Source organism: Macaca fascicularis, chromosome 4 (genome assembly GCF_037993035.2).
Source record: "Macaca fascicularis isolate 582-1 chromosome 4, T2T-MFA8v1.1".
Taxonomy (NCBI): domain Eukaryota; kingdom Metazoa; phylum Chordata; class Mammalia; order Primates; family Cercopithecidae; genus Macaca; species Macaca fascicularis.
In genome coordinates, this window is record NC_088378.1 from 11,201,616 (window position 1) to 11,226,999 (window position 25,384).

Genomic DNA, 25,384 nt, shown 5'->3' on the forward strand with positions numbered 1-25,384 from the left:
ACCCACAACTTCACCTAACCGTATTTGAGTTGTCTACTAAGAGATCTTGGGCGGTCATTGACTGGTCCATACACACCCCTACTGGGCACCGCGTAGAAATGAGGCAGGGCACGGTGCAGTTTTCGCTTTAAAAAGGGTAGTTGTCTTCCTCGAACCAAAAATTTTCCCGTATGGCCCGCTGGAAAAACTGCCCCGTCCCACCCAGGTTCGCGCCCCTAAACTTATACTCCTGAGGCCTGGAGCAAAGCCGGCCGATTTGCCTTACGCTCCCCGAGCAGGGACGAGGAAAAGACATTAAAGCTAAAACGCAAGACTCGCTCAGAACCTCAATTCTACCTTGGAGAAGGGCCCGCCCCTCCAGTTACACCCCAGCTCCAAGCTCCACCCGCCTACAACCTTTCTAGAAGGCACTAGAATGGCCCACTGCGTCTGCGCAAGGTTGTTTGCACCGAAGGTTCCGCCTCTTTCCAGCAGTCCAAGATCCGACTTCCGTTCTCCGCTTTCGCGCCCTTCCCATCGGCTATCTAATTGGATAAAAATGCTGATCCCGCCCCTTCCCTAGAGCCTCACTTCCGGCACGCTCCCGTTTCTCTTCCTGTTGCCCCCGCCTCTTTTTCCTTCCCGCCGTGCCCCGCGGCCGGGCCGGGGCAGCCGGGAAGCGGGTAGGGCGGTGTTACCCAGCAGCTCCTGGGGCATCGCTCGGGTACCCTCCACGCCGTCGCAGCCACTGCTGTGGTCGCCGGTCAGCCGAGGGACCGCGATACTGGTTGCCCGCGTTGTGAGCAGAATTCAACGTGTATCGCTGCCGCGAAGATGGAGGGGCCTTTGTCCGTGTTCGGTGACCGCAGCACTGGGGAAGCGATCCGCTCCCAGAACGGTAAGGGAGGGCCGGGCCTGGGTCGGGCTGGCGGGCTGGGAGGGCCGAGTCCCATCGCGACCGGACCCCGGCTGACCGCTTCGTGCCTCTTCTCCTTTACCTCTGCAGAAAGGGCCTCGAGGCCCCGCAGCCGGACCCGGCCCACCCGCCGTTCTCTGGGGCAGGGCGCTGTCGACCCCTCTCCCCACAGCGGGGAGGAGCCCCGGAGCGCGCAGCAGGTTTTGAGACCGGCACCGCGTGGATGTGGTGTCCGGGGCGGCGCTGGAAACGCGCCCCTCCGCGGGCCTCCCGGACTTGCACGTGCGGGCCACGCCTCGCATCCTCTTTTGTTTCAGGGCGGCCCCTTGAGCGTCCATGTTAAACGCCGGGTTTCGTTTCAGGACCATTTACCAGAAAAAGTAGGTTCATCCGCGCCCCTGCGGATGAGCCCGGTGCCCTTTCCGCCCGTAGCTGCAGTCGGGGTCGGGCGCCCGGCGTCCGGCTCTCTCTCAGTTGATAGCATCTTAAAGTAGAGTTAGCACAGGAAACGCCACTGGAGTGCAGTTGACCCCGGGAGACGGCAGCGCCAACTTAGCAGAGCGTTTGCTGTCGGGCCTTTGTATACCTACAGAGCGCACTGTTTTTTGATAGATTCGTAATTTTTTTTCGTAAACAAATCAAAGTACCTTCCCCGTTGGCTACCGATTTCTCTCCTCACAGATAAAAAGGGTTCTAATGAGCAAAAAACTTGCAGGATCTGAAGGAAAAGGCATAGCTGTACGAAGTGGCAGAACATGAAATTGTGGTTATTACTTTTTTTCTCCCGCCATCAGATTCCACCCCCTCATCAAAGCTGTGCCAAATAGGCTCGCTTTATTTAGGGACAGGGTCCCACTTGTCGCCCAGACGGGAGTGCCAGCATAGCTCACTGCAGTCTCCAAGCACAGGCCCGCGCCACCACATCGGCTTTGTTTTTATTTTTTGTAGAAATGGGTTTCGCTGTGTTGCCCAAGGGGGTCTCGAACTCCTGGCATCAAGCTGTCCTGCCTCAGCATCTCAGTGTTGGGATTACAGTTGTGAGCCACAGTGTCCGCCCCATTTAGGTTCCTAGTAGGTGGTTTTTAAATAACGCAGATTTGTACATTTGGGAAATACAGGGGCTGTTGGATGTCATTTACCTTTAGGCTGAAATTACTGTCTTTCAGAGTTGTGGATTCTTATTTCTTTTTTATTTGTGTTTTTAATTGTCTACAGTTATGGCTGCAGCTTCGATTGCCAATATTGTAAAAAGTTCTCTTGGTCCTGTTGGCTTGGATAAAATGCTGGTGGATGATATCGGTGTAAGTACACGTTAACTGTTGTGTTAGTTGCCTTAAAGTAAAACTATTTTCAGTGTTTTGCTGTGTTCATTCTTTGATTTTATCAGAATCCAGGTACTGGAAGGTGATATTAAAGGTGGATGTGTATTATAATGGGGCTGTGTTGATTTCTATGAGTGGTTCATATTTTTTCCTGCTAATTTCTTAGGATGTGACCATTACTAACGATGGTGCAACCATCCTCAAGTTACTGGAAGTTGAACATCCTGCAGCTAAAGTTCTTTGTGAGCTGGCTGATCTGCAAGACAAAGAAGTTGGAGATGGAACTACATCAGTGGTAGGTAGACTGGCTAAAGAATGATCATTTTTCTAAAAACAACCGACTTTCAGAAAGTTGAAGCCATAAGTGGGTCATTTGTGCTGGGTCAGAAATAAGTTACATATTCTGAATGCCCAGATGATTGAGCAAAGAGAAAAAACAAAAGAAGTTACACATTTAAGAGGGAAAATAAGCTTCTTAGGTACAGATTCAGAAACACAATTTGTAAGTTGGTAGTTATAGCTTGTTTGTACAGTTTAAGTAGGAAAGAATTTGAGTTCATTTAACATAGCCCCATTGTTTTAAATGTTGGTATTCACAAGTTTTGAGGGCTTATTTTTCCCTTTATGGCAGTGTTCAGACATCACACAGATTTTTTTATGGTCTCTCAAAAAATCTTGTTTCCTCCCGCATCACCCCTTGAGACTTGGAAAGCTCTAAAGTATAATTATTTAAAGAACAAAATGTTACCAGTTTGGGGGAGAAACAATGTTTTTGTGTTATTTTTTTAAGAGACCATGTGTAGCACAGGCTGAAGTGCTGCAGTGCTGTCATATCTCACTGCAGCCTGGAACACCTGGGCTCAAGTAATCCTCCCGCCTTAGCCTCCCAGAGTGCTTGGGATTGCCGGCATATGCCACCACAACCAAATAATTAAAAATCTTTTTTTTTTCTTTTCTTTTTTTTCGGTAGAGACAGGGTCTCACTATGTTGCCCAGGCTGGTCTTGAGCTCCTGGCCTCACGTGATCCTCCCGGCCTCATGTGATCCTCCCTTCTCAGCCTCTGTAGTGCTGGGATTACAAGCATGAGCTGCTGCACTAAGCCTGTTTTATTTTTTAAATCCTGACAGGTAATCTCAGGAATTCAAAATAGGAGTGTGAGAAATTAATAAATACATCATGATAGGACAGTGTGATCTTTTCGAGTCAGTAAACGTGATATACAGTATAAACTTCATAGATCATCCAGCATGCTGGTATAGTAGAAACACTTGTTTGGTGAGAAAGATGTTAATTCTGGAGAAACGAGAAAGTTTGTGGGGAATATGTATTTCTAGATTAAAGTTCAGCCATGAAAGAATGGAATGTACTCCTAAAATATGAATATGATCTTTGTCTAACTTATGATAATGTGACTTAACAAGTGTAGTTTTCTTCCCATAAGAAGCTGACAAGATTTTAAGTCTTCTTAGTTTAAAAGTATTTGTTACTGTTTCATATCAACTTATAAGAACTGTTTTTAATAATATAATAGCCTAATATAGGTCGTATGAATAGTCACACACGGTTTAGCTTCTATTGAGCACTCCCTCTAAAGGTAATAGGTGTGTTGTCTTTCACGATTGTATTGGGTGTACTAGTTTCTTAGAATGTTTTTCTGGCTCCTACCCAGTTTTGGCCATTTGCATTTATAATACAGTAAGACCTCACTCCACAATGGATTCGTGGAAACTGACTTTAAGAGGAAAAACGATGTATAAAAAAATAAATTTTCCTCCCCCCATCAGTGTTAACAATAAACAACTGTATTTGAGAAATTGCTGTCCGTTGTTTTGCTTAAAGTGGCAGTTTCCAAGAATTTATGAGTAACATTGAGGACTTCAAGTGTTTTGTAGCATTCTTCTCCCTTCACCCCCCAGGTTTCTAATAACCAGTTAATTCATTTCACCACCACCATTTTGGCTAATAGATGGCCATTTTAGTGTCATTTCATGTGTATTGCGCATGTTGAATATCTGGCATACTCAGATCAGTGAATGTTTTCTCAACAGGTTATTATTGCCGCAGAACTCCTAAAAAATGCAGATGAATTAGTCAAACAGAAAATTCATCCCACATCAGTTATTAGTGGCTATCGACTTGCTTGCAAGTAAGATTGTTTGCATAGAGAGAAAATTTTTTTTGATGTAATAGTTGTAAAGTGTGTTGTCTTAATGTTTTGATTAATAACTAAATTTTAATTTGAAAATATTCTATTTAAATGTTTTAGCATTTAAGTAGTAATATTTGAAGTTAAAAACTTGGACCGGTATCTTTTTTCCCATTTGACTACCACATTTTCTCCTAATCATAGATTTTAGTGGTTATGCTTATGGGATAGATTAAACTTGCCATGATCTGAAGAGGGAGGGTTTTTTCATGTCCTCCTCCTATATGAAATGGCTGAACAGATATTACTTATGACATTTTGGCTCTGTGTTAAGCATGATGATTGCAAAGAGTTTGAGTAGTGACTTTGTAAACGTTTTTCTCCCCCATACTTTTAAACAGGGAAGCAGTGCGTTATATCAATGAAAACCTAATTGTTAACACAGATGAACTGGGAAGAGATTGCCTGATTAATGCTGCTAAGACATCCATGTCTTCCAAAATCATTGGAATGTATCCTTGTGGTTGTCAGATAAAATTTAGGCTTTTTAAAACATAAGACTTTGAGATGGGCATGGTGGTGTGTGCCTGTAGTCCCAGCTACTATGGAGGCTGAGGCAGGAGGATTAATTGAACCCAGGAGTTTCAGTCCAATGTGGGCAACATAGCAAGACCCTGTCTCGGGAGTGGGGGTGTGTGCATAAGCGCGCGCCTGTAGTAGCAGCAGCAATCAATTTTGTGCAGTAAAATTTTAAATACCAATTTTATGCAAATTGATATCAATAGGGAGGAGTAATGCTGTATTGAAATTGCCTGTTACTTTCCCTGCTTTTTTAGGGTGAAAACGTAATGAAAAGCATGTCTAAAAGTGATAAGAATTGCAGATAGTGATAATGTAATATTTTGGTGACGTAATGCTTGCTTCTTTAATAGGTTACTAAAAGGAAGTCCTTTCAAATTATCCTTGATTTTTCACTTGTGTACCCTTTGTCCATTCCAAGCCTGTTACCGTCCTTAACTTTTGGCTTAGAAATGGTGATTTCTTTGCTAACATGGTAGTAGATGCTGTACTTGCTATTAAATACACAGACACAAGAGGCCAGCCACGCTATCCAGTCAATTCTGTTAATATTTTGAAAGCCCATGGGAGAAGTCAAATGGAGAGTATGCTCATCAGTGGCTATGCACTCAACTGTGTGGTGGGATCCCAGGGTAAGGTTTGGGATTTGGTTTATACAATGAGATTGCTACAGATTAAAACTAGCTTTTTTTTTTCTTCAGCGGGACGCAGTGCTTCGTGCCTGTAATCCCAGCACTTTGGGAGGCCGAGGCAGGTGGATCATGAGGTCGGGAGTTTGAGACCAGCCTGTCCGATGCGGTGAAACCCCATCTCTAGTAAAAAATACAAAAATCAGCTAGGCATAGTGGCGCGTGTCTGTAGTCCCAGCTACTCCAGAGACTGAGGCAGGAAAATCACTTGCACCTGGGAGGCAGAGATTGCAGTGAGCCAAGATCACACCACTGCACTCTAGCCTGGGCCACAGAGTGAGACTCCGTCTCAAAAAAAAAACTAACTTGTGGATTATGTGCAGTACATCTTTTTGTAATTTAAAGCACATACAACATGTTAGAAGGAATGTGAATTAAAAGAAATTACGTGCATGTAATGCCATAAAGTTTTTCTAAGAGAAAATGTAATGAATTACAGTCTAAATTTGTGTATTTACATACAATCAATTATGGGTACTCTTTATTATGCTTTTAAAGATAGACGTATTAATCTTATGTTCTATTGTAGGCATGCCCAAGAGAATCGTAAATGCAAAAATTGCTTGCCTTGACTTTAGCCTGCAAAAAACAAAAATGAAGCTTGGTGTACAGGTGGTCATTACAGACCCTGAAAAACTGGACCAAATTAGACAGAGGTATGTTGAGAGATTATTTTTGGGCTTTTAAGTGTGAGTGTCTTGGAGGACTTTAACATTTTTAGCCAAGTCAAACTATTTTACTTAAACTTCCAGAAAAATTAGCCTGGTGGTGTTTTTAGAGGGATTTGGGGTTATACAACCTATATGAAAATTGTCTTTTTGTGAAAATTTGATTGTATGAGTCTGTTAATATTAAAGATATAAAAGACAGGAATCTAATTTCCTCAGCAGTACAGAACTCAGCAGTGTGGTATTGACTGTAGCCTACTGTTTGCTAGATACTGGAGGTACAGGTGATATTAGTGGTTGAAGAGCTAATGGTGGAGGTAGTGTGACCACTGCTATAGATTTGACTGCCTAATAGTCACTTAAAACAATAAATGGTTTAGGCTGGGCACAGTGGCTCATGCCTGTAATCGCAACACTTTGAGAGGCTGAGGTGGTAAGAATCTGAAGCCCAGGAGGTCGAGGCTGCAGTGAGCTGTGATTGGACCACTGCACTCCATCCTGGGTGACAGCGAGAACCTGTCTAAAAAAACAAACAAAACCACAATGAATAGTTTAAACAGAAGTTAAACCAAACCTACAAGAAAGCTTTGCCGAGGGTAAGAAATGTGCTCTCATCTTTTAAATCAATCTGCATGCGTATTCTTTTTTCCTTCCTTCCTGATACAACAAAGTGTCCTTTCTTCCATCAAAGCCAGTCGCTCTACAGTAAGTGTTCCAGAATCTGTTTCCTTCTGCTCTAGAGCCTTGTCTTTGATTCTTCTTTCATACCTACTAATTATGCTCTTTCCTGGAATCTTCATGTGGCTCTTTTTGTCTTTTGTTCAGGCTTCTTTGTACATCCTCCTGCTGTAGGTACTCCCTATCCTACATCCTTACAGCCAGATGTCATGAGTGATTTACTACACAAAACTTTTCTGGTGCTTTTCTTCTCATCCCTTTTCAGCCCTGTTCTCCATTTGAGGGACTGCATGTTAAGGTCTCTAGTGTGAAATTCGGAAGACATTTTCAGCCTTCCTCTTACTTGACCTTTAGCAACCCTTTGATTACGTCCTTCTTGAAATGCTTTGTGATACTGCTTTGTCTGGGCCACCATCTCACAATATTCTCCAGAATAGCCCCTTGTTCCCATGACTTCATGTATTATCTCTCTATGCCAGAGACTGTTTAAGCTGTTTCTCTGAGCTCCAAAGTCACACACCTCTATCTAATAGAATGCTTTTCAAGCATCTCAAAGTAAACATGTCTCTGAACTTGTGATAATACCGCAAATCTGCTCTTGACCATTTTAGTGATGGGGACTTCTCCACACAGGCAGAAAACTAGGAAATGTCCTTAACTCCTCCTTTTTACCAACACCTTTTCTCCTAATCTGTCACCAACACCACTTGATTTCTACCTCCAAATTAAATTTGCCTACATTTCATTTTCTTGCCTAGACTGTTGTAGAAACACACCCAAGCTAGTCTCTTAGAGAAACTTTTCTTTCTTCTGCAATCTAAATTATATTCTTTTGTAACTTCCTGTATTTTATCTTCCTGGGGCTTACTACAGTTTTTACTGTGAGTTTATACAACTCATGAATTGTAAGCTCTAATGGTAGAGACAGAATGATTCCATTGGCATCGTAGCCCCATCCTTAGTACAGTGTATAGCACACAGTACTTGTTCAGTAGATAAGCTGCCTTTGAGGTTGATCTGTAATTCATTTTACTTTAAAAATTATTCGAATGATCTATTCACATGGCTTCACTCATATTGTCTCTTCAAATCTGTATCTCCCATAGTTTGTGGTTTCCATGATGTTAAGTGACTACCTTCTGGGAGCTTCATCTGAGTAACAACAGAGACTTCAAACTTAATCTTGTCCCAAACTGAACTCTGATTTCCCATCCTGCCCCTCAAACTGTTGCTATTTATTTTACTCCAGGAGTCACCCAAGCCATTAAGTTTGACTTCTGTTTAGGTTGTCTGTCAGCTTATATCTGATGTTACTATCTCCTTGTCTTAAGCCATTCAGTGCAATTTCCACATTGATACCAGGGAATCCTTTTGAAAACGCAGATAACATTATACTAGTCTTGCTTAAAAATGTTAACCTTCTTAGTATCTAGACTGTTTGGTGTAACCTACAAGGTTTTTCACTTTTCTGGTTCTGTCTTCTTTTGCGCTTCCAACTCTGGACTCCTGGTGTTTTTTTTTGTTTGTTTTTGTTTTTTTGAGAAGGAGTTTTGCGCTTGTTGCCCAGGCTGGAGTATAGTGGCACGATCTCAGCTCACTGCGACCTCCGCCTCCTGGGTTTAAGTGATTATCCTGCCTCAGTCTCCTGAGTATCTGGGATTACAGGGGCCCACCACCAGGCCCAACTAATTTTTTGTATTTTTAGTAGAGTGTTTAATCGTGTTGGCCAGGCTAGTCTCGAACTCCTGACCTCAGGTGATCTGCCCACTTCAGCCTCCCAAAGTGCTGGGATTACAGGTGTGAGCCACTGCACTCGGCCTGGACTCCTCTTGACTTCATTATCTGCCTCCTAGGCTAAATTTATGTCTTTTATGTGCTTGTAGTCTCTGCATACCACTTTAGTGACGCTTGCCCTGGAGTGTGATTGGTAATCCCTCTCCCCACTGGATCCTTGAAGGCAGGCAGGACCTATGTTCCCTGTTTTACCATAGTTCTCGATTAGTAATTCAAATTCAGGTTGGGGACAGCTAAGTGGTAATTTTTAATTCCTTCTAATATTCCATGAATTGGACTAATGTAAATTCTGGTCAGAGATAACAAAGGTTAATACAATTTAGTCTATGATTATCTTGTGATAAATACTTAATGGAAGTTAAACCTAAATTATTTTTAAAAATCACAGAAGGTAACTCTGGGTTACAAAAATACTTTGCAGAGAATCAGATATCACCAAGGAGAGAATTCAGAAGATCCTGGCGACTGGTGCCAATGTTATTCTAACCACTGGTGGAATTGATGATATGTGTCTGAAGTATTTTGTGGAGGCTGGTGCTATGGCAGTTAGAAGAGTTTTAAAAAGGGACCTTAAACGCATTGCGAAAGCTTCTGGAGGTATGTCTTGTGCTGGCTGTCACGTAAAAGACTTTCATTATACCTGACCCCATCAAAGGTCTTTTTACATTGGAATATTGGTAAGAAACAGCTTCAAAAACGTTTATATCCTCTTAATGCTTTGTGCTGCCAACACATTTATAGAGCCATTTTTCACGTAACTGGAGAAATTCATTAAGTTTGTTGGAAATTCTGAATTTGTTCACTTCAAAAATGATGTAGTTCTATCTTAGGATAAAAGGAGTTAGTGTGTGCTGCCTAACTAAATTCTAAACTTGTAACATAGCACTTCTATCACAAATGCTACTGAGTCTAAAGGATATTAAAATCACGAAAGAGCGATACTTACAGATCCCTTGTAACTCTTAATAGCAACTATTCTGTCAACCCTGGCCAATTTGGAAGGTGAAGAAACTTTTGAAGCTGCAATGTTGGGACAGGCAGAAGAAGTGGTACAGGAGAGAATTTGTGATGATGAGCTGATCTTAATCAAAAAGTAAGAGCTACTTTCTAAAATTGTAAAGTTATACAGATTTTGTTAAGTAAAAGTAGGTTTTCTTCCCATTTATTTGCTGCTTATAGTCGCACAGTGATATGAGCAGTTATACGCGTGGGATAAAATAACATTGGGTCACTGTGAATTGAGATGAAGTAACCATTTTCATCTCTTCTGCATAGACTAGACATTGTTTCTGTATAGTGTATCTAAATATCCTGTGTAGGCAGGACTTAAGGGCACTTTATGTAGACTTATTAAAATGCCATTTTTTGGAGAAATTGATGGTGTTGGAAAAAAAAAACATTTAAAAAATGCTATTACAAGAATTTCACTTTTTTTTTTTGAACAGCACTAAGGCTCGTACATCTGCATCGATTATCTTACGTGGGGCAAATGATTTCATGTGTGATGAGATGGAGCGCTCGTTACATGATGCACTTTGTGTAGTGAAGAGAGTTTTGGAGTCAAAATCCGTGGTTCCCGGTGGAGGTGCTGTAGAAGCAGCCCTTTCCATATACCTTGAAAACTATGCAACCAGCATGGTAAGAACAGTTATTCCTTGTCTTAGAGGCCCGAGAGCAGTAGCTGTGGGCTTTAATTTTTTTTCCCTTTTGTGAAGTCACCTAACTGTCCTTTTTTCCTAGGGGTCTCGGGAACAGCTTGCTATTGCAGAGTTTGCAAGATCACTTCTTGTTATTCCCAATACACTAGCAGTTAATGCTGCCCAGGACTCCACAGATCTGGTTGCAAAATTAAGAGCTTTTCATAATGAGGCTCAGGTTAACCCAGAACGTAAAAATCTAAAATGGTAAGCATACAATTTCCCTCTTTTTAGACATCTTCTTAGCCCTTTGTTAACCTTTGCAAAACAGTTTCCATTAAAAAGGATAGTAGTCAGTTACATGTCAGCAAACATAAATAACAGACTTGTCAACTACTTAACATGAAAAACTTCACAGCAAGCATTTGTTGTTAGTCACTGTAATTCAAGGGATAATGACTAATTATTAGCACTGGTATGCCTTAGTTAACAACTCTGATTGCTAATCTCTCCCTGCTGCTTTGGGTAGAAAGACAACCTACAAGATCTCTAGTCTGACTTAAAAATCAAGCTTAATACTTGAATGAAATGCTGGAGTTAATGGGTCACCTAATTAAGTTGTAAGCGGCCATTTTAATAGTTCTTTCTTAATTGCAGGATTGGTCTTGATTTGAGCAATGGTAAACCTCGAGACAACAAACAAGCAGGGGTGTTTGAACCAACCATAGTTAAAGTTAAGAGTTTGAAATTTGCAACAGAAGCTGCAATTACCATTCTTCGAATTGATGATCTTATTAAATTACATCCAGAAAGTAAAGATGATAAACATGGAAGTTATGAAGATGCTGTTCACTCTGGAGCCCTTAATGATTGATCTGATGTCTCTTTTATTTATAACAATGTTAAATGGAATTGTCTTGTACCTTGACTTAAGTATTACACATTAAAGTACAACAAGCTGTAAACTTGGGTTTTTGTGATACAGGAAATGGTTTCCATCTGCGTTTTGGTCCTCTGATTTCACATATAACAACCTAGTACTTTATTAGTTTAAAAAGAAATTGAGGTTGTTCAAAGTTTAAGCAATTCATCCTCTCTGAACACACATTGCTATTCCCATCCCACCCCCAATGCACAGGGCCGCAACACCACGAATTCCGCCCGTTCTCTCCAGTGTGTGTAACAGGGTCACAAGAATTCGACAGCCAGATGCTCCAAGAGGGTGGCCCAAGGCTATAGCCCCTCCTTCAATGTTGACCTAAGGGGAAGAAAAGATTTAGATTGTTTATTCTTCTGTGGGCACAGTTTAAAATCCTAAACTTGTCTTTTTTCTCTTAATGTATCAGCATGCTACCCTTTCAAACTCAAATTTTCATTTTAACTGTTTAGGAATAAATTTACACCTTTGTGAAAATTCATCCCTGCCTATGTTACCTTATTCTTTTTATGCCAAGTAAGCTTTTTTTTTTTTTTTTTTTTTAACCATGGGAAGTAACATAATACGTGAACTCAGTCCTAGTAACTAGTATTTCTTTATTACCCACGTGGCCAACACCTGGAAGATAGTATCTTAAAATAGCATTGTGAAATTCACTGGTAAGCACTCAGGGTTACTTGTGCATCTTTACCTTCTGTGGGTTTAATCCAAGTTCTTTAACTATTGCAACAGAGAGGGCTGCAAAGGCTTCATTGATTTCAAATACATCAACATCCTCCAGTGACCAACCTGCTTTTGTAACCTAGAAGACAGATTCATAGAAAAGATGTCTAAACTTGGGTGGAAAGGCCAAAACATCCTTTGTCAACATAAATATGAAATACGCTGCATGATACTGATCTCTTAATTGCTACTTTTGTTTGTTCTTAGGTTAATACAGTGACATTCTCACACATTTTTGCCTTAGTGACACCCATTCCATCCAAAAGGTTAAGGATGTGATCTAAAAGATCCCTTAGAAATTCTAAATTGTCTTAAATTTTGAACCAGTAGCATCTGTTACATGTATTTAAGGGTAATGTAACAGAATCAGTTCCCCTAAAAAGCATATGATCTAAATGCTTTCAGTGGCTGGGGGTAGTGGCTCACACCTGAAATCTCAACACTTGGGGAGCCTAAGGCCAGAGGATCACTTGAACTGAGAAGTTCAAAACTAGCCTGGGCAACATAGTGAGACCTTGTCTCTACAAAATTAAGAAGTTAGGCATGGTGGTGCACCTGTAGTTCAAGGTAACTTGGGGAGCTGAGGCAGGAGGAATATTTGAGCCCAGGAGTTTTGAGTCTGCAGTGAGCTGTGATGATGCCACTGCACTCCAGCCTGGACAACAGAGCAAGACCTTGTGTCAAAAATAGAAATAAATGCTCTTGGTTACTGTTCTGGTAGGGAAAGGTAACTACATGAATAAGCTCATTTAAGGCTAACAGGAAGACAAATTTCATAAAGGGGAACAGGGTTATACTCACAGCTTGCTTTATGGCTGGAATTGGTCCTATTCCCATAATGGAAGGCTCCACACCCACTTGGGACCAGGAAACTATTTGTGCTAAAGGTGTAAGCCCACGTTTATCAGCTTCTGACTTCTTCATAAGAACCACAGCTGCAGCACCATCATTTATTCCTGTAAAATATGAGTGACTTGATTTCTACAGTGCTTATTAACTTCAGTTACATATCTGTGTCTTTACCACCTGAAGACATGAGCTAAATGGTTTTACCTGTTGGCTAAGGCATTTACTGTAACTGAACAGACTTTATACACAGAAATCATGTTTGGCAATTAGAGTGACCACAAAACTTTCCAACTAGAGAAAGTGATAGGATTATAGTAGTCAGGGCTGGGCGTGGTGGCTCACGCCTGTTATCCCAGCACTTTGGGAGGTGGAGAAGAATGGATCACCCAAGGTCAGGAGTTTGAGACCAGCCTGGCCAATATGGTGAAACCTGTCTCTACTGAAAATAGAAAAATTAGCCAGCGTGGTGGCGTGCGCCTGTAGTCCCAGCCACTCAGGAGGCTGAGACAGGAGAATTGCTTGATGCTGGGAGGCTGATGTTGCAGTGAGCCAAGATTGCGCAACTGCACTCCAGCCTGGGCGACAGCAAGACTCCGTCTCCAAAAAAAAAAAAGAAAAAAAAATTATATATATAAAAAAAAAAATTACAGCAGTTGGGGAGGAGAGATCTCTGACAGGAAATGGAAGAATAAGCCCGGGCCTCACAAGGAAGTATTGGGAGTTTCTGGTACTGGAAAAATACAAAGGTAGATAAACAAGTTCCCTAATTTACTTCTTCATTTGCAAGTCTAGTTGGGATGTCAAGAAACCAAATTAATTCTTTCAGTATAGGTTAAGTCAATGATCAAATACAGAGAAATGATATGTTTCCTTAAACTGTTTTAAGAATAATTTTGTATATAAATATGAGTTGGGTGTGGTGGCTCATGCCTGTAGTCCCCCAGCTACTTGGGAGGTTAAGGCAGGGGCTCACTTGAGCCCAGCCAGGAGTTTGAGACTGCAAGTGAGCAAAGATCATATTGCTGCACTCCAGCCTGGCTGGCAGAGTGAGTCCCTGTCTCAAAAAAACAGTACTTTTGTATATAAATAAAGAGAAAAATATTCACTTGGTAGACCTTATAGAACGTAGTATTCCCCCAGATGAAGTATTTCCTTCAGAAAATCTAACCTGAAGCATTGGCTGGGGTGACGGTTCCCGTTCCATCGGTAAGAAAGTAAGGCTTTAGCTTGGACATGTCTTCTATGTTGCTCCCGTGGCGAGGAAACTCATCTGTTTTAACTTCAATAAGACCTAAACAAAGGAAAACCAATTACTCAAGATTAGTCCAGGGACAGAAGTGTGCTGGGAATGGTGGGTTTCTCTGACATGAAACATGAGGATTCATATTTAGCAGAAAAGTTTTAATATATAACCACTTTGATTACAACAGGAGGAAAGTACACACAAGAATTATTGTACATGAAAACAATGTATGAGTATGTCCTTATAAGACACCTGTGTTTTCCAAATCCATAGGCCTTCCTGAGGAAAGTAGCTACCAGGGACCTGTTTGTGCCAAATTCTGCTATGGTTTGGGTCATAGTACTTGACTGGTTACAAGTGAGTGGATCAGGGAGTCTCAAAGTCAATCCTGCACTGCTGGCTGGCCATAAGAGATGTCAGTTATCAATAAGGGAGCTTGATGGAAGCACTCTGTATTAGAAAATAGCAAGTGACCCCAAAAGATCCACCCTTTAGAAATGGGAAAGGGAGATCACACAGAAGCAGCGAGAAGTAATGGGTGTCCACTTCTGAGGAGGTTGAGCCTATACAGGAAACAGGTCAGCTGGTGCCTCCTAACAACCATGAGCCAGTGCTCCAGTGTCTCATGAAACCTGCTGTATGTGCACAGCAGTCATGGACACTCTGGAACCAAGGGTGCCTGAGCGCTGACACAGTTCCCATGTTACCGTGTCCTGTAAACCCAGCACACCCCCTCCCTACCTTCATGTATCCAGGACATATCTTTGCAACCTGAAAAATATAACTAAGATATAATTTCTAAAGATTCCTACGTATTACTCTTTTAGATGTTACTCTTACCTATAAATAGGTTGATGTTTAATTAAACCATTATGATATACTCACCTTTTCTAGATGACACCAAAACTGGTACAATCTCTTTGTCAAAATGGCCAGCTTTCTGTGCATTCTCTGTCCTATTCTGAGACAGAACTGCAACCTTGTCCTGATCTTCTCTACTCACTTGCCATTTTTTGGCTACATTTTCAGCTGGGAAAGGAGAAAAAGAGCAAAAAACCAACATTTTCATGAACTGGCATTTGATAGATCAAGTTGCCCATATTTGACCAAGCGCTGACTGACCACACATGCTAGCAGGCTCATGGTGGCCTGTGCAATGCTCTGTGTGGGGTGGCCCTGCCTGCCACCGACAGTGGGTCTAGAAGTGTTGCAGAGACTCTCAGGAGTCATACTTCTCTCCTTCCCTTTCTATATAATTGTAAACTTAACAGACATTTCCTTCACCTAGAGTCACCAGGTATATTTCCCCTCCATTTGCTTTAACATTTTCTTTCTGAACCATTTGAGAGAAAGTTGGAGATACAATGCCTTTTTACTCTTAAATTTTAATTTCAGTGTATACTTCCCCAAAACAAGGCCACTTTTTTACATAAGCACAGTTATAAAACTCAGGAAATTGGGCGAAGTGTGGTGGGTCACACCTGTAATCCCAGCACTTTGGGAGGCTGAGGCAGTAGGATCACTTGAGCCCAGGAGTTTGAGCCCAGCCTGGGCACGGTGAGACTCTGTCTCCATTAAAAATAAACTTATCTGGGCACGGTGTGTGTGCCATGTAGCTAGCCGTCCTAGCTGCTTGGGAGGCTAAGGCAGGAGGATCACTTGGGCCTAGGAGTTCAAAGCTGCAGCAAGCCATGATCGCACCTCTGTACTCCAGCCTGGGTGACCCTGTCTCACAAAACAAAACAAAAATCAGGAAATTTAACATGAATCAAACACTATTATCTAATCTTTGGTCCACATTCAAATTTCACCTATTATCTCAGTAATGTCCTTCTAGCTCCTTTATTTGTTCAGTCCAGGAGCCAATAAAGAAGCATGCATTGTACTCAACTACCAATCTCTCTAGTTTGCTTTTATCTGTAACAGTTCTTCAGACTATGCTTCCTAAGCTTGATATTTTTGAAGAACATGGACCAGTTCTTTTGTTAAGGATATCAATTTTGATTTGTCTGATGTTTCCTCAGGATTAGATTAAGATTCTGCCAAAAGGGAGGTATACCACTGAATGATAGTATGCTTTTTCTCAGTGAATCTTTTTTTTTTTTTTTTTTTTTTTGAGACAGAGTCTGGCTCTGTCACCCAGGCTGGAGTGCAGTGGCGCGATCTCCACTCACTGCAAGCTCCACCTCCCGGGTTCACACCTTTCTCCTGCCTCAGCCTCCTGAGTAGCTGGGACTACAGGCGCCCGCCACCAGGCCTGGCTAATTTTTTTATTTTTAGTCGAGACAGGGTTTCACCGCGTTAGCCAGGATGGTCTCGATCTCCTGACCTCGTGATCTGCCCGTCTCGGCCTCCCAAAGTGCTGGGATTACAGGCTTAAGCCACCGCGCCTGGCCTTCTCAGTGAATCTTATTAGGACATAAATGACAATCAGTTTATCCCAGGTGATGTCATCTTTGATCACTTGGTTAAAACAGTTTGGTATTCACCAGGTTTCTAGCTTTTAAAGGTACCATTTTTTCATTTATAAGTAATCAATAATTTATGGGAGGCTCTTTTTAGATTATCAAAATATATTCTTCCCCATCATATTTTCACCCACTAGTTTTAGCATTCATTCATGATTTTCTAACTCCAACATTCCTTCTATTGGTAAGGTATTAATTGCATTTTACCATAAAAAAAAGCTGTTCCTTTTCTCCCATTTATTCAGTTATTTATATCAGGATGGACTCATACATTTTCATTTTATTGAACAAGTTATAACTCATTACTATCATTACTTACTTTGATGCTGAAATTGTTCAAAACTTGGGCAGTTATAACCCATTAGTATCATTACTTACTTGCATGCTCAAATTGTTCAAAATTTGGGCAGTTATAACCCATTACTATCATTACTGACTTTGATGCTCACATTGTTCAAAATTCCACTACAGGAAAGTGGAAGCCCTGTAGGCCACCTCCTGTGTACTTTCGACATGTCCCCGAGCATGTCCTTAATTTTTTAGCATTTTTTCCCCAGCCTTGGAAAATTTGGTCATTTCTCCAAACAACCTTAGTTCCTTTTAGTGGAGAAATGTTTTTAGAAGATCTGGGTATCAGGACCACTTGTTGTGAATGGTTTGTCATTGTTTCTAGGTCTCTTCAGTAGAAACTTCCATATGTGTAATTTATAATTTTACATACGCACACACACTCACCTTGAGTTCATACTGCATTTTGAGTTCTCCAAAATGCAACCTCACACCACAAGCTACATTCTTCTCTCTTTCCATATTTGTAACTCTCTTCTACAAATGTGAGAATTGGTCAGGTGTGGTGGGTCACACCTGTAATCCTAGCACTTTGGGAGCCTGAGGCAGGAGGATCCCTTGAGCTCAGGAGTTTGAGGCCAGCCTGGGCAGCATGGTGAAACCCTATTTCTACAAAAAGTACCAAAAATTAGCCAGGCATGGTGGTGTGCACCTGTGGTCCCAGCTACTCAGGAGGCTGAGGTGGCTCAGGGGGTTGCAGTGAGCCAACATTGAGCAACTGCACTTCAATCTGGGTGACAGAGTGAGACCCCTGTCTCCACCAAAAAATAAAAAAGTTATTGCTTTGCGTTCCATGTCTTGTCTTTACTTACCAAGCTATTCTTCCTCTTTTTTTTTTTTTTTTGGATGAGGACTCACTATGTTGACCAGGCTGGAGTGTAGCAGCTACTAACAGGCAAAATCATAGTATACTACACAACCTCAAACTGCTGGCCTCAAGTGATCCTCCCACCACAGCCTCCCTAGTAGCTGGGACTATAGGCACCTGCCACTGCACCCTATAAAAGCTATCATCTATAAAATCTCCAGTTCACCTCTCCCTTGTAGCTCTTTTCTACTAGGCCTTATAAGCTGTTATCTACAAGTTTAGTATTTGATCAAAGACTTAAGGGGACCCTTCTGCAGATTTCTGGGGTTCTTTTTTTCTTCTCCCCCTTATTCTGCCCCACAAACTCCAGCCATCTCAGAAGCCTCAAATTCTCTGCCTCTTCAGATCACGGAGACCACTGTTCCCAGCTCAGGCTCTGCCTCTCCATGAGTTTGGGAAGTGTCCCAGCTAGAGACAGTGACCGTGGGGTTTTCCTTTCTCTCAAGATCTCAGTCTTACATGAGTATTAGTCAACACCTGAAAGCAGTGGCTTCATATATTTTCACAAATTTTATGCTTGTTTATAGTAGGAAGTCTAATCTTTGTCAATTACTCCATCATGACCTGAGCTTTTTTTTTTTTTTTTTTCTCTAAACGAGCAATTTATTTTCTCACAGTTCTGGAGGCTGGAAGAGTACAATTCAATCCACAGTACACCTTGGAAAGGGCTCGGGATCAGCATTTTTAATGACCACCTCTAGTTATGGTTGAGGCAGTTGGTCACACAGTATCTTCCATGGTCTGCTTGTGTTCTTATAGCCTTCTCTGTTGTGGCTCTAAACTGAGAAGTGGCCAAGATGCCTTGAGCTTCTCACTGCTTCCCATATCTCTAAGCCCTTCCTTCCTTCCTTGCATTCATGCACACAGTTCCCTCTTCTTGGAATCTTGTACTTTTCCCCATTACCTTTTTCACATATTTATATGTTACATGGAACCAGAACCACTGCTGCAAGCATTGGAGCAAGGTGCTTAAGTTCTCAGGGTTTGATTCTTTAACTCTAAAATGTCTATTCTGTTTCCTAACTTTTACATGTATACTAAAGAAATGAGTTCCTTTGATTTCCCAGTTGCTTTGCCTTAAACCTAGACCACAGGACCCTTCAACATGAATGACCAATAACCCAACTGTATAGTACAAAAAATACAGTTAGGTATCAAAAAAACAAAAACAAAAACAAAAACTGGTTTATCTCTGTTACTACCTCTCACTATTTGTGGGCCCTGTTCCTTCATTTGGTAAAATGACGGGGTGATCCAGAAGAACTCTGAGGTACTTGCCACTTCTAACATTCTCTGATAATCAAGGGTTCACAAAGAAGAGAATACTCACTTCACTTCAGTTAATCAAAGAAGAGATACAAAAATCCTTAAGACAGTCTCTGGCGATAAGGATGAAAGCACCTAAGAAGCAGATTATTATATGGTCTTTTTAACCTTTTCAAAGTGAATAAAGTTTCAGCTATGTCTGCCTTACCTGTAATACCCATATGATAGTTGTGAAATGCATCTGTAAGACCATCACAGAGTATACTGTCAGTCAGCGGCATCTCACCTATCTTTACTCCTGTTCTCAAGTGAGCCAAGTGAGGAGCCTAGAAGTCAGAAATAAAAATGGATTTAGGCTTAGTTGTAATTAGTCTTTTCCCCAGAACACAACTCAGAACTAATATTTCCTAAGTCTTCATCTAGGCCCCTTTGCAGCGCTTCTCCCCAGTTCCAGGTTCTCAGCCAGGCCAGGGTCTAAAGACCCCTGGAATTAGCAGACTTCATCTTTCCTGTTGTTGGGAACCATTAGTCTCCTACCTACCCATTTCCAATTCTCCCTCAAAACTACCCATTCTGTGTCCTGTTTCCTTAAGAGTCCCATTTATTCTTTCCATCGAGGCAATTAATTATCTGTTAAATGAAGAAACCTTCTAAGGGCTTAAGTAAAGCCAGCAATGTGTTACCCATTTTAATGGATGATATGATATCTACAGTGAGAATAATCAGGCTGCCTAACTAAATGATGGGGAGGGATTTCTGAGTAGCGGCCAGTCTTAACTCTCACCAACTCAATCGCAGGTATATTAGAATGGAAAGAGTTACTGATGGGACTTACAGTTGGAAGAGTTGTATTTGAATGCTGGCTCTGGGCCTCAGTTTCCTAACCTGTAAACTGGGAATGATATCATGTACCCTATGTGGGGCTGTTGTGAATACATGTACAAGAGCACCTGGTAAAGTGCTACACAGATGTCAGTGTCATCCCATCAAAATCATTCCGATGATTTTTGCTACCATTAGCCTGCCTCCTCCTGAACCTCAGCAATGGCTGGGCTGAATCAGCTTCTATCTAGGGAATGTGCTGCTCAGCCCCTGAGCTGCCTCAGTAGGACGGAGGGAATATACTTTTTCTTTCAACCGCTATGCCAGTTTGAGGTATGGAACTTGGTGAAACAAATCGTGCCTGGCAAACCTACTGGAGAAGGGCACCAAGAAGGTAAGTGGCAACATTTGTGTTTTGCCTTTTACTCACAATGGGAAAGAAATTTAAAACCAAGGACATCAAGCAACTAATATTATGAATTTAATTCAGAAAATATTATATGCTTCATTAATAGTTTAGAAAAAGTATATTGGGTTCCAATCACACTGGTTGATAAACTTTTTCATTAACCTAGACTTCCCACCCAAACTGAAGAATAATTCACATTCAAGTAGGGATCAAGGTTGTCATTTCTGTGCATTTGTTCACTGGTTCCAGCTTTGATATGCATCAGTTTACTCTGTTCTGGCACAGACATGAGTTTCTTGGTGTGAGGTCAGTGAAAGCCATCTCATCAGAGAGGCCTTACCTTGCTCATATTTTCCATGCCTCCGGCAACCACAATGCTGGAGTCTCCTATCCCTATTGACTGGGCTGCAAGGCACACAGCTTTTAGGCCTGACCCACAGATCATCTGGCAGCTCCATGCTGGCACAGAGTAGGGAATTCCTGCACCCACACTGGCTTGTCTAACAGGATTCTGCCCACAGCCTAGAAAGAGGAACACAGAGGAACACAGAGAACTCTTAGCAATCAGGGAGAAAGACAAAATGTCACAGTGAAAGTGTGTGTAAAATTACCAGCTGGGTTACCTGCCACTTCTGAAAGCCTACAGGTCAGTTAAGTGCCCACTGGAGGCAAAAAGGCCTGTCTACAATCTCCACCTGTCATACTCTAGTCCTTGAATATATACTGTCTTGTGCTGCTCTGTAGGTATTTCATAGATATAGGCTTTCTCCTCCATAAAGAAGTCATTAATACCTTAAGAAAGAGGTGTCATCCTCATCTTTTGATAGGGTTTAAATAGCCAGGCGCGGTGGCTCACGCCTGTAATCCCAGCACTTTGGGAGGCCAAGGAGGGCAGATCACCTGAGGTCGGGAGTTCGAGACCAGCCTGACCAACATGGAGAAACTCTGTTTCTACTAAAAATACAAAATTAGCCAGGCGTGGTGGCGCATGCCTGTAATCTCAGTTACTTGGGAGGCTGAGGCAGGAGAATTGCTTGAACCCGGTAGGCGGAGGTTGTGGTGAGCCGAGATTGCGCCACTGCACTCCAACCTGGGCAACAAGAGTGAAACTCCGTCTTAAAAAAAGGAAAAAAAAAAAAGATAGGGCTTAAATAAGCATTATCAAACCTATGTCTAATAAACACAGGATATAACCTAGGCATTATCAGTGTTTCTAACTAGCGCCATTTGCTCCCAGGATCATGGCTTAAGACACTTGAGAAGAAAAGAGGTTACTTAAAAAGGAAAACCTTTGACAATAAGCAGTTCTGTTCTTGCTTAGTATCCATCACACTATGCTTAAATGGTTATATAACAAGATATATACAAACTCAGAATTCACAAATACCTTTTTTTTCTTATTCTGAGTACTGAAACACAAATACCTTTTTATAATTCAACTACGGGACTTCATTTAGTTGGGAAAAAATACATAATTTACTTAAAGTAGCACAGAATAAAATGGAGTTAAAAGTTTCAAATATTCTCAATCACCATTGTCTGTTATCAGAGTCAACGGTAAATGTCTATACAGTGATTACTCTATTCCAAGTTTCAGATATATTCATACCTACCACCCTTCCTTGGTGAGTTTGTGAGGAAGAACTAGCAAATAAGTTACTGACAAAAACTTAGAGATTATATTCATCACAATGTTATCAATCTGGGATTAGGCTGGAAACTAAAAACAGGTAAGGTTACTTGAGACTGAAAATATATGCGGGATCACATACATATTAAAAAGACAGGCCGGGCGCAGCGCCTTAGGCTGGGAGCAGTGGCTCACGCCTGTAATCCCGGCACGTTGGGTCGCCAACCGGGGCAGATTACTTGAGGTCAGGAGTTCAAGACCAGCCTGGCCAACATGGTGAAACCCGTCTCTACTACAAATACAAAAATTAGCTGGGCATGGTGGTAAGTGCCTGTAATCCCAGCTACTCAGGAGGCTGAGGCAGGAGAATTGTTTGAACCTGAGAGACGGAGGTTGCAGTGAGCTAAGATCGTACGGCTACACTCCACCAGCTTAGGCGACAGAGCGTGACTCCATCTCAAAAAAAAAAAAATGAGGTGCTAACATAATTAATAATGCTAACATTTAGCATACTATGAGCTTCGTGAGAATGAGAATTTCTGTCTGATATGAGCACTGCTTATCTCCAGCTGCTAAAATAGTGCCTGGCACAAAGTAGGTGCTCAATAAACATTTGTTACATGATTGTAGAAGGTATCTGGCTTAAGGAATAAGACTGATCTAAGTTCAAGTGCTAGCTCCACTTCAAACTGCAACCCTGGTAAGTCATTTAACCTCTCAAACTCTCATTTATTCATTTGTAAAATGAAGATAATAGGATATAACAGACTTGTGGGGAAGATTAAATGAGGTAATGAAAGGAAAGCACTCAGCACAGTGCTTTAAAAGCCTTAAACTTAGTAGACATGCACCGGTAGTCCCAGTTAGCTCAGAAGTTCAAGGCCATGGTGCACCATGATTGTGCCTGTGAACAGCCACTGCACACGTGCCTTGGCAACAGACAGAGACTCCACTTCTACAAAATAATTTTAAAAATTAACCAGGTGTGGTGGCCTGCTCTTGTAATCCCAGCTATTCCAGAGGCTCAGGTGGGAGGATACCTTGAGTCCAGGAGTTTGAGGTTATAGTGGGCTCTGATTTATTACACCACTGCATTCCAGCCTGAATGACAGAGTAAGACCCTGTCTCTTTAAATAATAATAATAATTAATTAATTAGGAGTGTTGAAACCCAAAGAATCAGAAGATGGGGGCACTCTCAGGACTCAGTTATATTCCTCTAGGGAGTATTATGCCCCATTTGCAAGGGGCATGATGTGGCACCTATTTTCCAACCTCAGAACTGAGTCCTAAGAGGGGCAGGGAACTTACCTGTATTGTTGGAGCCATACTCCCAGCACTAAGCACAATATGGGGCACACAGGAGGAACTGAATAAGTTTTTGGTGAATGACTGACACTCTGAGGTAATAAGGAGGAGCAGGCATACTTTCCAATGCATCAGGCTGGCCCTGCTTTTTTTTTTTTTTTTTTTTTTTTTTTTTTGAGACGGAGTCTCACTGTGTCGCCCAGACTGGAGTGCAGGGGCACAATCTCAGCTCAGTGCAAGCTCTGCCTCCCGGGTTCACGCCATTCTCCTGTCTCAGCCTCCCGAGTAGCTGAGACTACAGGCACCCGCCACCACGCCCGGCCAATTTTTTGTATTTTTAGTAGACACAGGGTTTCACCGTGTTAGCCAGGATGGTCTTGATCTCCTGACCTCATGGTCCACCCGCCTTGGCCTCCCAAAGTGCTGGGATTACAGGCATGAGCCACCATGCCTGGCTGGCCCTGCGTCTTAAGAATGAAAAGGCAGTATAGGTCAGTGGTCTAAGTTCATTCACAAAAAGCATATTAATGAAGCGAAGTCTTTTTGTTTGTTTAGAGAAAGGGTCTCAGTCTGTCACCCAGGATGGAATGCAGTGAGTGACACAATCACTGCAGCTTCAAACTCCTGGGCTCAAGTGATCCTCCCACCTCAGCCTCTCCAGTAGTTGGGAGGCACAGACCATCATGCCTGGCTAATTATTTTATTTTTTGTAGAGACAGGGTCTTGCTTTGTTGCCCAGGCTGATCTCAAACTTCTGGCCTCAAGTGATCCTTCCTCCTCGGCCTCCCAAAGTGCTGGGATTACAGGTGGGAGCCACCCTGCCTGGCCAAGAAGCTGAGTCTCAAACTGGATAGAAGCTACTGACAGGGCTGGAAGAAGGGGCCACAAGAGGAATCTTAACAGAGGGAACTCTGAGCAAAAGCATGGAGGCAAGAACTTGAGTGAGAGTGTGTGTGTGTGTGTGTGTGTGCGTGTGCGCGTTTATGGGCTGTTTCTAATAAGCTTGACTTCTCCTGGAATCACTGAGAGTTACCTGCTGCCAAAACATGTCCAAAGATGACCTCAGACACATCTTCTGGAACCACAGTGGCCCTCTTCAAGACTTCTTTGATGACAGTTGCGCCCAGGTCCTGGACAGGAACAGTAGCTAAGGCACCATTGAAGGAACCTGCAGTAGAAAGGCGGAGAGCGCGGACATCACAAACCTGTGGGTAACTTAGAAACCACCGAGGAGCAGCGGGGCCTCATGACGCTGTTTGGCAAGGCCACCGCGAGGAGGCAGTGCCCCTCCTCCCACACGTTCCCACACCTGCTGGTCTCAGCAAAGGTCAAGGTGGGTGCCAGGACTCGCAGTGGCCGAGGGCCAGACAAGCGACCTTCGGAACGGCCTAGGGACGCCGCTGTACCCCTTCTATTTCCCCAAATCCGAAGGACTGGATGCGGCCCCATGGTTCCCAAACAAAAGGAACTGGCGGATCAAGGGCTTTGAAAACCATGTGGCACGAAGGAGATGAAGTCGCGACTTCCAGCCATTGTGTGACAGCCCGACCCCAGCCCAAAGCCCGGCTCAGACCACCTAGCAGTTCCGCCCCTGCCACAGGCATTACCGATGGCGCCTCCCGGAGTCGGCCAATCAGGGGACCCGCAGAAGAACGCCTTCCTACGCCAACCAATGGGAGACGCAGGCCACGCGATGGCTCTACCCTGGGAGCCAATCAGAGCACGAGGGACGGAGTGCGCACATCGGGAGAGGAGAAGGTGGGGCTGTCGCGCCAGGTCAGGGAACGCGGGAGGCCCGGGGTTCCAAGGATCCCGCAGGTCCTCCAGGCTTGGCCTGAGCGGCTTCCACCACATACGCTCCTCTCCTACACAAGTCCGGCCCTCGGCGCTCCTGCCGAAGCAGCAGGCGTCTTGGACTCTGCGCGAGGCCCGCCGGCCGCTCACCTATGATGGTCCGCGCCGCCGAGACGATGACCACGGGATCTGAGCCTGCATTCATCCTGCCCACGACCGCTTCTCCTGCCGCCGTCTGCCCTGCGCTGCCTGCAAGTTAGGCAAGGCTCCTCCTCGCAGCCCACAGGCCGCGCCACGGGCGGGACCTGAGG

At 42.9% G+C, this 25,384-nt stretch overlaps 2 protein-coding genes and 2 non-coding genes across 5 annotated transcripts; 3 read left to right on the top strand and 1 right to left on the bottom strand.

Annotated features, from left to right (window-relative positions):
• The first annotated feature begins 623 nt into the window (after positions 1 to 623).
• TCP1 (t-complex 1) lies at positions 624 to 11,827 on the top strand. The gene is made up of 12 exons (XM_045391704.3): positions 624 to 877; positions 2,111 to 2,196; positions 2,384 to 2,512; positions 4,267 to 4,364; positions 4,766 to 4,876; positions 5,394 to 5,575; positions 6,162 to 6,288; positions 9,194 to 9,369; positions 9,742 to 9,865; positions 10,218 to 10,410; positions 10,513 to 10,676; positions 11,067 to 11,827. Exons 1-12 carry the CDS (start codon positions 814 to 816, stop codon positions 11,281 to 11,283), a joined length of 1,671 nt encoding a protein of 556 aa, XP_045247639.1. The 5' UTR covers positions 624 to 813; the 3' UTR covers positions 11,284 to 11,827.
• On the top strand, positions 4,532 to 4,671 carry LOC123573234 (small nucleolar RNA SNORA29). Its single transcript, XR_006697963.1, has one exon. It is a non-coding gene; the product is annotated as a small nucleolar RNA SNORA29 (small nucleolar RNA).
• Positions 9,927 to 10,058, top strand: LOC123573229 (small nucleolar RNA SNORA20). Its single transcript, XR_006697958.2, has one exon. It is a non-coding gene; the product is annotated as a small nucleolar RNA SNORA20 (small nucleolar RNA).
• ACAT2 (acetyl-CoA acetyltransferase 2) lies at positions 11,277 to 25,380 on the bottom strand. 2 transcript variants are annotated; one of them, XM_005551512.4, is made up of 9 exons: positions 25,224 to 25,380; positions 24,313 to 24,447; positions 20,683 to 20,864; positions 19,320 to 19,437; positions 15,047 to 15,190; positions 14,087 to 14,209; positions 12,871 to 13,025; positions 12,038 to 12,148; positions 11,277 to 11,667 (listed from the first exon to the last, which is right to left on the bottom strand). In XM_005551512.4, exons 1-9 carry the CDS (start codon positions 25,276 to 25,278, stop codon positions 11,497 to 11,499), a joined length of 1,194 nt encoding a protein of 397 aa, XP_005551569.2. In that variant the 5' UTR covers positions 25,279 to 25,380; the 3' UTR covers positions 11,277 to 11,496. The 2 variants fall into 2 exon arrangements, with proteins under 2 accessions (XP_005551569.2, XP_073892900.1); XM_074036799.1 differs by lacking the exon at positions 25,224 to 25,380 and adding an exon at positions 24,587 to 24,857.
• Between the last annotated feature and the right edge of the window lie 4 nt (positions 25,381 to 25,384).

Coding starts and splice junctions, on each gene's coding strand:
- ACAT2 (XM_074036799.1), bottom strand. CDS start 24,728: ATGGGGCCGCATCCAGTCCTTCGGATTTGGGGAAATAGAAGGGGTACA. Junction 24,448..24,586: donor CTTTGCTGAGACCAGCAGGT/GTGGGAACGTGT, acceptor TTTCTACTGCAG/GTTCCTTCAATGGTGCCTTA. Junction 14,210..15,046: donor TTTGGTGTCATCTAGAAAAG/GTGAGTATATCA, acceptor TCCTTTGTTTAG/GTCTTATTGAAGTTAAAACA.
- TCP1 (XM_045391704.3), top strand. CDS start 814: ATGGAGGGGCCTTTGTCCGTGTTCGGTGACCGCAGCACTGGGGAAGCG. Junction 6,289..9,193: donor CTGGACCAAATTAGACAGAG/GTATGTTGAGAG, acceptor AATACTTTGCAG/AGAATCAGATATCACCAAGG. Junction 10,677..11,066: donor GAACGTAAAAATCTAAAATG/GTAAGCATACAA, acceptor TCTTAATTGCAG/GATTGGTCTTGATTTGAGCA.